Source organism: Carettochelys insculpta, chromosome 3 (genome assembly GCF_033958435.1).
Source record: "Carettochelys insculpta isolate YL-2023 chromosome 3, ASM3395843v1, whole genome shotgun sequence".
In the NCBI taxonomy this organism is placed as follows: Eukaryota; Metazoa; Chordata; order Testudines; family Carettochelyidae; genus Carettochelys; species Carettochelys insculpta.
The window spans coordinates 55,173,051-55,186,627 of record NC_134139.1 but is presented as its reverse complement, the minus strand read 5'-3'; the positions used below and the strand labels follow the sequence as shown (position 1 = coordinate 55,186,627).

The 13,577-nt window shown below is 41.3% G+C and overlaps 1 protein-coding gene across 7 annotated transcripts in view; it reads right to left on the bottom strand.

Annotated features, from left to right (window-relative positions):
* The window catches only part of ENAH (ENAH actin regulator), a 205,245-nt gene that overhangs the window by 4,343 nt on the left and 187,325 nt on the right, over positions 1–13,577 (bottom strand). For 4 of the 7 annotated variants that reach the window (XM_074989883.1, XM_074989886.1, XM_074989888.1 and 1 more), the window contains 3 exons: positions 10,267–10,329; positions 3,465–3,543; positions 2,264–2,321 (listed from right to left, as the gene is read on the bottom strand). In XM_074989883.1, coding sequence (XP_074845984.1) covers positions 2,264–2,321; positions 3,465–3,543; positions 10,267–10,329 — 200 coding nt within the window. The remainder of the gene's footprint in view (positions 1–2,263; positions 2,322–3,464; positions 3,544–10,266; positions 10,330–13,577) is intronic. The other 3 variants (XM_074989884.1, XM_074989887.1, XM_074989889.1) reach the window with 1 other exon arrangement.

Here is a 13,577-nt window from a genome sequence, read left to right as displayed (position 1 = left end):
CATAACTATACAAACATACACAGATGCTGCTTAGTTTAAATTAAGCAAAATCCATGCACTACAATTAAGTCACTGACTTATCTGGATACGAAAGGGTTAATTTACCCCTCTTCTGTCCAGATCAGTCAGCTATTGGCTCCTGTGTTATGGACCCTGCTCTAGTAAACTCCTATGTCTACCTCCCCAGGACTCTGAGGGGCCCTTCTCCCAGCTGGTTTCCCCGTCTAGCATGTGGACACAGGCAGCAAAGCTCCAGCTGTTCATCTGGTTCAGATACTGGCATAAGAGCCTGCCCCAGGATAGCAAGGAGGAGCATCAGTGCTGGCTGCCCCCTTGCTCATTCATGTTTGGCTTCGCCACCCTTCCATTATGACAGGGGGCAACAGGACAAAATTTAATTGAACACTGTTGTGCCCCTGTAAGCAGGGTCACAGTACCACTCAGGTTTTCACCCCAATCCAACTCCTCAAACTGTGTCCTAAGCACATGTCTAAATTGCTTATTCCTTTATCTGGCCTTGAGTCTCCTACTCTGATATTATTTACCATTAATCACTGTAGTTTCATCACTCCTGCCAAACCCAAGTTTCAAACGAAAAATATGTCCTTCTCCAAGAAAATCCCTGTGTCTGGTTTTAAAACAATGAGATTAAAACAATTTTGGAGTTTTTTGACTTGCGGTTTTTTTTTGAGTTTTAGGAGCCATGTTTACAAACTCTCCCAAAACTATGAGGACTAGAAATCTACTTAATTTACAATGAAAGTTTGGATTCATGTAAAAATCCTACCTTGAATCACGTGATTAAGAAAAACTCCAAATATCACAAATTATGAGGCAATGCTGAAAGCAATCATTAGAATAACAATCATAGGGTAAATACAGACTACTCTGAAGTGTGTGCTGCGAGTGCTCTGGCTTTCATTTTAAGCGGTACATTATATGATAACCTTGCCTTTCCTAAATGAAAGGAGCATCATGTGATGGAAAACATGCGCAAGGATGATCCTGTTTAGGGTGATCATATCTCCCTGTCCCAAAAACAATATGAGGAGGAGGGGCAGCTCCTCCCAGCTCCAAGCCAAGGGGAGCTGGGAAGGAGGCAGCACCCACTGGTGCTCCCTGGCCGTGTCTACACGTGCCCCAAACTTCAAAATGGCCATGCAAATGGCCATTTCGAAGTTTACTAATGAAGCGCTGAAATGCATATTCAGCGCTTCATTAGCATGCGGGCGGCAGCCGCGCTTTGAAATTGACGCTCCTTGCCGCCGCGCGGCGCGTCCAGACGGGGCTCCTTTTCGAAAGGATGCTGCCTACTTCGAAGTCCCCTTATTCCCATGAGCTCATGGGAATAAGGGGACGTCGAAGTAGGCGGCGTCCTTTCAAAAAGGAGCCCCGTCTGGACGCGCCGCGCGGCGGCAAGGAGCGTCAATTTCAAAGCGCCGCTGCCGCCCGCATGCTAATGAAGCGCTGAATATGCATTTCAGCGCTTCATTAGTAAACTTCGAAATGGCCATTTGCATGGCCATTTCAAAGTTTGGGGCACGTGTAGACATAGCCTCTGGGAGCCCCAGTAAAGTGGCAACCGCCGGCCCTGCCCCACAGCTCCAGGGAAACTGCAGCTGCCAGTGCTTCTTGGGAGCCCCGGAGAAATGGCAGCCCCCAGCTCTCTCCAGGACCCCCAGGGAAGCAGCAGCCCCCGGCTCTCCCCAGGAGCCCCAGGGAAGCAGCAAGGATGCGGCAGCTGCCCACAGTCCCCCTGCTTCCCTGAGGTTCGGGGAGTGACTCCTGCCAGCAGCTGCACCTGTGCAGCTGCTATCAGCAAAGGTCAGCGGGGGAGTGACCCAAATACGAGACAATGAGTCTCTTTTTAAAAATAAGCAGGGAGGCCTTTTTGGTGTGCTGCCTAACACAGGACGGATGGTCACCCTAATGCTCTTCAACTTCTGCATTCATCCATCCCCTTTGAAATACAGTCACTGTTCAGTAACACTGCTCTATCCAAAAACCCTGCAGATAACATACCTGATTAGTTCTGCACAATCAAAAATGTTAGGATAATAAGATTCTCTCTTACAATGTTGTAATGAGAAATGGAGCGAATATGGGAAAGAGCACTTCTATCATTTGATATTCTACAATCCTCAGAATGTAGATGAAATCTTGAAAATAAGTTACCATTTCTGCATCTTTTCAGCTAAGAAATGCTTATCATTCTTTACGATTTAGAAATCCAAAATATGAAGTGAATCATGTTCACACTCACCATCAATGAGTTCTTCCTTTAATTTTGTTAATTCCTTTCTCATTTCATCTAAAATATCCTGTGGTATCAAAATATATGTAATAATAAATTAGTGATTTCAACTTTTCAGCTAAGAAAAACTGAAAATTATAGTCGTTCATTTTGAGCCATCTTAAAAGCTTATATTCCAGCCATCAAAACTCACTCTTAAAATCCCTTATTATTATCAGGGCCAACAGCTATCATGAGCCCCAGGGCACAGTGGAAGGGGCAGGGCCTAGGGCATTCAGCCCTCAGTGGCACCTGGATCATGGTGCTGCTCCCCCACCCCCACTGCCATGCACAGCTGTGGCACCTCAAAGGGGCCAGGAACTCTGGACCCCTTTGAAATGCCAGGCCCTGGGGCAACTTCCCCCTTGTCTCCTTCTTTGGCAGGCCTATTTGGATGTAATAAATATCCTATTTTAAAAATATGCTGCCCAAATCTTATAACTGCTTTCTAGGGAGATTACCACCTGAGACTGGCCATACTTGAATTAAAAGATTTACACCACAAATTTCATGTTCTCTCACAACAAATAGTGGCAATTTCTGTAAAGCTAGGAGTCATAGCTACAACAGACTGTCCTCCAGATAAGATGTGAAAATCCAACGGAGAAATTAAACCAACACATTATTCTCAGTTACACAAATAAAAATAAGTAGAAACTGGCAAGAGTGCTATCATGTATTTACCCTTTTCTCATCTTGCTACCCTCTTTCCTACTTCTGCTTTGATATTTTAGATAATGATTTTCTGAAAGTGCACTGGAATCCAAGTTGCAAAGAGAAACAATTCTTGTGAAAATGTACTTCTCAACTTGGCATCACCAATAACCACTGAGAACAAGAAAAGGGCAACCAAAGAGTTGCTGTTGTGCTAAAAGTTTACTATTCTCCTCAATTGTTATTAAGATGGAACACTTTTTTTTGTTATAGCTGAAAATATCACTGTCAGTTAAAACAATACTGAAACTATATTCCTGACTCTAGTATGTTATTGGGGATTTCAGCTTGTAGAAAGTATTAAGCCAGGATTTTTTTTTTTTGTTAAATTCTTGGATTTAGGTTTGAAACTAGGCAAAAGGTTCAGACTTGGTATTCAATCAAAAACAGCTGAAAATCTTTAAGAGTTCCGCTATTACTTATTCTGAGAAGTTTTCTACTGAATGTACTCTATTACCTGCTTCAATCTGTCATAGTCCAGCCCTTCTGACTGCACCCCATTGGCACTGGGTTGCCCAGATGGTGTAGATTTTGGTCTGTAGAACATAATAAATAAACAAAACAAACAAACAAACAAAAACAAACACCACACACACACAGCAGTACAGGCCTCAAATTACTATCCTGCATGTAGATTTATTACAAAGCAGACACGCTCCTCAAATAATTAATGTTTTGTTAATAGTTATTTTCTTCCAAGACTGTGCTGAAGAATTAGAATGAAAAGAGGATTCAGACAAAAATGTAGGCAGCCCCACAAACACCAAAGCTGTATATACAGAATGGAAATCATCAACAAAGGGCATTTTCCTAACATGAAAATATTATCTATTACTATTATAATGATAAGGTGGGCGAGGTAATATCTTTTATTAGACCAATTTCTGTTGGTGAAAGTGATAAGCTTTCAAGGTACACTGTACTATTCTTCAGGTTAACATGACTAACGGGTAAAACACAGCAAACAATACATAAATGAGTTATTAATTCAAAACAGGTACAATTCAACAAGCAGAACTGATCCATGATCTCTTATTTTCTCCTCCTGGAGAATATGAAAAAGGAAGAGTATATCCTTCTCAACTCATCTTATACGCCCTTTGTGTATTTTTCTTTTTAATCAGTAAAATACGAAATTAAAAAAGGGGCCTGGGATACAATGATCTTTCCCCTATGACTAAAGAAAGCAGGATGATGACCCTGCTTGAGTGTAACACATGGTATATTTCCAAAAAAGAATGCTAGACTGATCTGTTCAAAACATGATTGCAAACGCTAAGCCAGATGACTGCAGCATTTACAGACATTATTAGTCTGAAAGCCATAACATTTCTGATAGTCTTTTCGTTAAAATCACCTACAACTTTGTTTGAAGACTCACATTTTACACATGCAGAGCTAGCATTCTTACTACAGATGTGGTTTTTGATAAGCTCTCCACATATGTGTTTTCTGCTCTCTTCCATCCATGTAGTGTACACTGCTCAGATTTGGGAACCTATGTATACTTACTGTAGATATAGCCACATATTTGATAGATTAGTAGGGTATGTGCGAGAGATGAAGGTTTTGAAAATAAAACCCAACCACCAGTGTTCCCTGTAACTGCTTGGGCAGCTGCCAAGGAGAGGTTCAGGTGCAGCCTAGCTGACTACCAGAGCCCCCACAGCCACCCACAGTGGGCAGCAAGTGTTCCTACTGGTGGTGAACATGTGTACATGCCCCAAACTTAACCCATAGACTCTCGGGTGAGGCTGAAGACCCAGCCAACAGGCCCTGGCCGGGGGCCTAGCCACTAGACCACCCAGTCCCAGGTGCGAACCACTCACACATACATTGATAGAAGCTGGTGTTTGTCATGTCTCCCTCCTTTTAATGTCTTTTCTTTCTTAGCCTTGCTATTTAGCTAACCCCTTTTACATCTAGCCAAACCCAAGAAAACTGCACATCTCCCTCTAATTGTTTCCCCTCTCCAAATAAATAGAAAGTATAAAAGAATACAGTGCTTGCTATCCATAATTATTTTCACGTCATATTCCTTTTCCTTACAGCCAAAACAGAAAAGACAGATGAAGGATAAGTAAGTTCTTTGGGACATAAACTGTCTGTTCCACTAATGCTGTGCCTACACTTACCAAAAACTGCGAAATGGCCATGCTTAATGGCCAGATCGAAGAATACCAATGAGGTGCTGAAATGCATATCCAGTGCTTCATTAGTATGCCGCCCACCTCAGCACTTCGAAGTTGCCGTGTTTCACTCCCGCGCAGCTTGTCTACACCAGGGTCCTTTTCGAAAGGACCTCACCAACAGCGAAATCCCCTTATTCTTATAAACTCATGGGAATAAGGGGATTTTGATGTTCGTGGGGTCCTTTCGAAAAGGACCACGGTATAGACGAGCCAAGTGGGAGTGACATGCAGCAATTTCAAAGTGCTGCATCCGGCAGCATGCTAATGAAGCACTGGATATGCATTTCAGCACCTCATTAGTATTCTTCGACCTGGCCATTAGCATGGCCCTTTCAAAGTTTTGGTAAGTGTAGATGTAGCCTGTGTGTTTACAATGCCTGGCACAGTAAACCTTATTCCTGGTTAACCACTAAGAGCTACCCTAAGTTGACAAATCTCTCTGGAAAATATTTCCAAGGAAAGAAGAAAAATCTTACCGCTCCCCATCTCTTGCCCCAACTTTTCAGTTGGATTGGTACATTCTTATATGTTTTTCTGATATTACAGAAACCTTTTTGGACTTTTTGACAGATGAAATGTGGACTTTCCCCTGCACTACATCCTAGGCTTCTGGTGTTTACAAAAGGGCATTCACTGAAAAATGAATCTTAGACACAAGAGTTGAGATTTTTTTGCCCCCCACTGAATTCATATAGTCTGTTTTTAGCCTATTTGAAAAACTGACACCCCAAATACACATTTGTGTCCACAGTGTAACTCAGGAGAAGAAACGTGAAACCAACATACCTGAGGGCCTGCCTCCACTAGAAATGCTGCAGCAGCACTACTCCAGCTGTGCTGTTGTAGCACTATTACAGTGATGAAAGGGATTCTTTCCTCACCAACAGCTGGTAGCTAGGCTGATAGCATTCTTCCATTGACTCAGGTGACCATATTTCCCTAGGCCAAATACAGGACACCCTGGGAGAGGTAGAGGGGGAGGTCTGTTTCCTGGCTGTACTCCTGTAGAAGTAAAGTTCAGCTCCTGGCTGCCTCATGGCATGGGGCACTGCAACAGGACTGCCGCTCCACTGGAGCACTCCCTGGTTGCAGGAGCAGTTGCCCTGAGGAAGATAGGGATGTTGGGGGGTTCACTGGATGGCCAACACCTCTGGGTGCTGGGAATGGGGCTGTTGCCTTGCAAGGGGACCTCCCCAGCTACTCCATGCCTCTGGGTGCCAGGAATGGGGCTACTTCTCTGAGCTGTGGAGAGCTGGGAACAGGGCAGCAGCTCTGCCTTGGTGGAATGGGTTGGGGGTTGAGGAGAGAGAGAGGAGATACCCTGACTGGAGGGGCAGCTGCTGGGAAACTAGGACCCATTAAAATCTTAGAAAGGGGACACACACATATGAGCTATGTCAGGGCCCCTGCTGGCTCCCCCTCTGACCTGTGCATGTTTTCCATGTGCTCTCCCAGCCAGCAGCTGCACCTGCATTGACCTGGGGGAAAGGGCAGCTCAGCAGGTACGGGGCAATTAGCCCTTGTGTTAAAATAAATCAGGACACCTTCCTGGTGCCTGACATATGGGACAGATGATCACCCTACCATTGACATAGAGGTGTCTATATGAGAGCTTAAATTGGTTTATCTACACTGAACAGGGTATGTAAATTTTCACATCTCTAAATGATGTAGTTTTAAGCTGACCTAACTTTGCAGTGTAGAACAGCCCTGAGGTTGTTCACTCTTCCTGAAACAAAATCCTCAGAGCAGACTGAAGAATCCAGCATTTTATTTTAGTAGATTGATGGTTAATATGAAGGCAGAATATCTTCTCAAGTTATCTGAATCAGAGCCAACTGAAATAAAAGTTGACCCAAGGCTGTTAAAATATATGAAAAAATAATTGTACAGAGGAAGTAGCTGAAAACTACAGTTCACACTGAACCACACAGAACAGCTTACACAATTTGTGCTAATGCTGTGAAGCCAAATTACAGTTTAAAGTCTGCTTTAAAACCATAAAATACTAAACTTTACTATATTTCCAGATGATAAAGCTCCTTGTTTGACACTTATGAAGTTAACCACCCAGCAACTATTGTTTCACCACATCTGCAATTGCTGAAAGTGAACAAAAGCTGGTAGTAAAATGCGTCCTTCAGACATTTTGTGAAGAGAATCTAAGCATTATTTTTGTTTTCAAACAGGCAGTATTCCATATACCAAGAGTTCTTCTATGCACTCTGATCCATATGGCAAACCCCTTCAGTTTCTGCAGATTTCTGTCAAATTTCATTTAACTCTTCCCACTTCTGGTGTCTTGCTTTATAACTAAAAGCCCAGAGTAGGAAAGGGAAGCTACTCTTTCAGAGGCCAGTAGTGTGGTTGCAGACTAACTACAATAGGAACAAAACACACGCACCGAATGACAGAATTTTAGCCCTTACGAAAACAGGCTGCTGATGGTTTAGAGAAGCATTTCCCAAAGTGTGGTATGAGTACCATCAGTGGTACGCCAAATGATTTCAAGGTGTACATGGCAGAAAATTACTAAAAATCAGGAAATAAGCACTGGGACAGCACTGGGAGAGGGTGTATGCCAATAAGACTGAAATCCCAAAAGGGGTATGTGACCATTTTAAGTTTGGAAAAAAATGGTTTAGAGTTTCAAAAACATCATCAGTGTATGTGCTCCTGTTCACATTTCCCATCAAAATTACAGTCATAAGCTGTCAGAGAACTGGATAGGAAAGGGCCTACAGAAAAAAGTAAATTCTAGAGATCAGCATGAAGACACATTAAAGAATGTATTAAAATGTCATGCTTTTCCTTCATGAATATCTTGGTCAATAAATCTTGGTCAATGAATATCATCTTGGGCAATAAACCTATTTTGTTCAGTCAACCCCATCAATGCTAATTTCCTTTGGAATTTGGCATTTTTAAAAATCTCAGTCAAATCTACAGTTAATACCCTTTGTTTCTCACAAATGCACTTGTAGCTGCTAGTAATGCAACCAAGAGGAAATACCAGCTAATGAAAACACAACCTCCAAAATATCTCAACCATCAAGTCCTGAAATGGCTACTGAGCTCTTCCATGTGGTCGTTCATAGCATTATGTACCAAGACTGTGAGCCAACTACAAAAACAATGAGAAAACTGGATTTAAACATGCAAGATAAAGAGCTGACTCATGCAAACATGCAAACCACCACCACCAAAAATAATTAGCTACTGAGGGGGAAGCTTTTCATACAAAAGAATAGGTAGTCACCACAGTGATTGCTTTCATGAAAAAAGACAAGCAAAAATAATTTTAAAAGTCGAGAAATTTGTCAGTAGTCTTCCAGAATGTACCATACTTTGAGTGAAAACTATTTGAACCCTGTACCATCTTGTCCAGAAACATTTCAGTAATTTGTAAGTACTTTTTTAAGGCATTTTAAAAAAAATTTAAACCATTGAACACTGGCATTTTAAATACTGCTAAATTATTTGGTTTGAATGACAAATACATTTCTTTCCCCCCAAAGATCTAACATATGACCAATATTACCCAATCACAATTCTGCAATTGTCTTTGCAACAGAAACATGATGATATGTTGCATGATCAGGGTATGCATTTAACACATCCTTTCTATTAATAAAGTTTGTTCAGACATTTATGTTAGGCGAAGTCTATTTGGGGGCAATTTTACTATATGATGAACATCATCTAGTCCTTTATCTGGTGCTAACGTCCAAGAAATACAATATGAGGTGCAATACGTTCTCAGGAAGCTAGATTCTCTTAGTAGCTAGGTGATTTTATGTGCCAGTCTTACTACACTCATCCCTTGCTATACGAGCGCAATTGGTTCCTAATTTCCTGCTCGCAGGCAAAAACTCGTAAGAGGGATACTAAATTCATATTAAAATACATGTAAAAGTCTCTGATGGTTCCTAATTCGTTGAAGGAGTGGCAGCATGTGGCACTGCTTTTCAAAGGTAAGTGAACCTTGGGTTTGGAGGGGAAGGGGTGCAGGGGATTGGGGAGGGTTAAAGGCTGGGGGAAGTTTGGGGCTGTAAGCGAGAGGGAGGGTTAAAACCTGGTAACTGGTTGGGTCCATGGCGGGGGCAGGAGGGGGGCAGGCGGTTCAGGCTGTGGCAATTTGGGGCTGTGTCAGGCTGTGGCAGTTTGGGGCTGTGGGGCCAGCGGGGGCGGGGTGGGGGTGGGTCAGGCTGTGGTGGGTTGGGGCTGGCGGGTGGCTCAGGCTGCAGCAGGCTCAGGCTGCAGTGGCAGCAGGTTGGGTCTGCAGAGCCAGCAGTGTGTGTATGTGAAGGGGTGTCAGGCTGCGGCAGGTTGGGTCAATGGGGCCAGCAGTGGTGGGGTGTCAGGCTGCAGTGGGTTGGGGCCGCAGGGAGCGGGTAGAGCTCATATTAGCAGGGGGGAGTTTACTCGTCTAGTGAACAAAGGTAAGTATGTGTGTCCCTCGTTTAAGCAAGTACTCATAACTAAAGTACTTGTTTAATGAGGGATGAGCGTACTTTGAAAAATCATAGGTTCTTAGGATGCTACCACTCAGAAGCTCTTCAGAAGCTGTCATCAAGATGTCATCAAGCTGTCAGAAGATGTACACTGTAATCCACGTGTTTGTATAACTGAGATTTTACACAAGTGAAAATAAAAGTTGCATGACATTACTTTATAATGACATCTGGTTTTGACTTTAGGATTATTCTTTGGGTCACTATTGATCAAATGTTGAGTTATCTTAAATCCCCTTGGGAAAACTTGGGGCATTATGCAATTAGAGATGAAAACAAATTCTGTATGACCCAGAAGAAGAACAACGTTTGTCTTAAGCACCTGATTTCGAATGGATGGCAGATATACTCTCTTGCTCTGATCCTTCCCTACCTATATTTAAGGATTCTGAAAATGGATACGACTATAAATGAACGAAAGATGGACAAACTGTTAGGAAGACACTGATATCATTTATGAATGTGGTGATTACCGATCCATGTAGAAAAACCCAGCCCTGTACTGGTCAAGTATGTTATTTAAGAAAAGCTTCAAAGCCTAACAGGATGATACCTGTTTAATGAATCATAGGACCTGTTTTCAGAAGCAATCATATTTTTCCATGGAGACTCTCGTCTATGAAGGGGGAAAAACACTAACTTAGGCTATATTAGAGCTAAATTATATGTAGTTTTAGAAAATGAGTTATATTATTATTTGACTACTACCCAATTAAATCTTGACCACTAATTGAAAAAAAAAACCAAACAAACTTAAAATGAGATTTAAAAAAAATTAAAGTAGAATATGTATTTTTCTTTTTTTTTATTTTTCACATTTACTGTGAATATCAACCACCCTGTTGAGTCTCCTTATTTAATTACTCTGAAAAGAAAAAAATCCTGCTTTACTTGTCAAGTTTGCAGATATGGCCAACAATTCTCATATGCAACTTTAGTAATCTCTTCATATTTTAGAGGGAGATTTTAGCAAGGCCTATCAGAAAGGAAACTCCTACTACCTGTAAATTGAGCTTTGGTGACAATCTGGGCCAATGTGCTATAAGCAGTAGTGTTCAATGATTAGCTAGGGCCAGAATGGCCTTTACAAAACAGTGCTCAACATGTTTTTGCTGAGGAACGCATCAACCACTCAGTGGTATGTAGAGTACAAAAAGACCTTCTAATTGGCAATCTTAACACATTTTATGGAAGCACTTTCCCTCTCTGCACATGGCCACTGCAGAATGGGGAAGAGTGTCTCGGCAGCTCTAAACAAACAAGTAAGATTTTTGTCCACTTTGATCTGCTGCTGCTACCGCTAGAAAAAAAAATGAAGCTGTGGTGATCACACATACAAGCTAAACTGACCACCAATCACTCTCCCATTGATTCTGGCAGAGAAACTGCATGAACTCTTTGCATTAACAAATTCTTCATAGTTGAGTATGTGAAGAAGATTCCCAAATCTGAGACATTTTTTTTAGGTGACAGATCTCAGGAAGTATCTAGACTGAAGTGTCATTAGAGGATGTTTTGGTACAAACTGATGAACAATATTAAGTCACTGGAAGTTGATGTTATTTACTTAAAGAGTTCTGAAAGTTTCTGAAATGTGAAATTACAGAACTACTAAATGAAGTCTATAAACCATCATTTAAATCAGCATCTGTACCAAATGACTGGCAGGTAACTTAAGTGACACCAATTTTTAAAAAGGGCTCCAGAGGTGATCCTGGCAATTACAGACTGGTAAAGTCTAACATCAGTACCGGGCAAATTAGCTGAAACTATAATAAACAACAAAAGTGTCAGACAGATGAAGATAATTTGTCAACATGGTTTCTATAGAGGGAAATCATTCCTAGAAATCTATTAGAATTCTTTGAGGTGGTTAACAATCATGCAGACAAGAGGGATTCAGTGGGTATAGTGTACTTGGATTTTGAGAAAGTCCTTGACAAGGTCCCTCACCAAAGGCTCTTAAGCAAAATAAGCTGTTGTGGGATAAGAGAAAAGGTCCTCTCATGGATTGGTAACTGGTTAAAAGATAAGGAAGAAAGGGTATGTATAAATTATCAGTTTTCAAATGGGAGAGAGTGGTGTCTCCCAGGGTTCTATAATGGGACCTGTCCTATTCAGTATATTCATAAATGATCCAGGAAAAGGAGTACAGTGAGGTGGCAAAATTTGCACGATATGAAACTACTTAGATAAGTTAAGTCCCACAGACTGTGAAGAGTTACAAAAGGAAAAGGGCATGACTCGACAACAAAATGGCAGATGAAATTTTATGTTGATAAACACCAAGTACTGCACATTGGAAAATATAATCTCAACTATCTTATATAAAATGATGGAATTTAAATTAGGTGTTACCATTCAAGAAAAAGATGTTGGAGTCACTGTGGCTATTTCTCTGAAAAAATCCACTTAATGTGCACCAACAGTCATAAAAGCAAACAGAATGTTTGGACTCATTAATAAACCCACTTCTTGTTCTGCGGTGAAGAGGTCCACTCCTAATCAATATCCTGGATACCAAGGTCTTACAAGTGGATGGCTTTCTGGTATGGAGCCGATGAGTGAGCTCCCCCTTGTCTGTTCATATGGAACATCAAGGCTTTGTTTTCATTAGATTTGCATCACTTTACTGGAAAATTGAAGGCAAAAGACTCTGCAAGCAACAGCCAGCCTAGTGTTTAGAAATTTGGACGGGGGAGGGAGGGGAAGATACTACCACGCTGCTTGGTGCAGCTTTTCTTTGAGAACACATGATCTAGGATAAGAATATTTTGCTAGTGACACAGCACTAAGGCATTTACAGAATATAGGATCTATATTTGATAATTTTCCCCTGCTCCATGTAGTTATCACCCTATTGTCCTTTAAAATTTTAAAAAGAATCATTTAATATACTGTAACATCCCCACATTCATGAACTTAATATTTGCGAATTCAATTATTCGCAAGTGGCTGCTTGAGGCCACCGCTTCCCCAGGGCAGGGAGTGCTGTCAGCCACCACCTCCCTGGGGCTCTGAGGCCCATCCCCATTCACACAAATCAACATTTGTGAAGGTTCTGAACACGGACCCCTCGGGAATGTTGAGACCCTACTGTATTTGAAAAAGAACATTTTCCTCGGGATTAACCGAGAAAGGGGTGCTTTTAAAGATCCCCACAATGTATTTCTCAGGGGGAAAAGCTATCCTTAGACTAACTATAAAAAGTATCTGAACCTAAGCTCATCAGCAGTTGTTTGTAGGATATACAGGGTCATTAATTGAACAATTATTTATTTTTTTACTTTCTGGCCTAATATATATGCTTGTTAAAGATGAAATTTTAAAGGACCAGTAATTAAGCAAGTCATCCCAAAAGGCAGAATTGCTATCCTGGTGATTTCTATGTCAGATCTCTAATCTAAATGGGCAGGGACATTGTCTGAACTGTCAGCAAAGAATTGGGAATTGATCAACACACCTACGTACCTTGCTGGGTATATATATTACCGTATCATACTACGGAGGGACTAGGTTGTTAGGTAGATTCATCTGCTGTTGACTGCATGAATAATATTTTTTACCTGCCTTTAGTGAGAAGACAAGTCATGTTTAAGGACCAAGGGACATGCAGTTTGAAGGGGAATTTGGGTCCATAACCAATATTACATTGCAACAAGCAAAGCTGTATTTTGATATTTGTTAATAAGATTTTGTTTTGTACTTATTCATCAATCTGCCTCAAAACTCAGTATCACTGTTCCTAAACCCATAAAAACATTAGAAATATTTCACTTGCCCTATGTACAAATTGCATTATATTTATTAGTTTTATTCAAATAATTTTTAGGCACAATGACTAATAACAATGTTGCACATCTG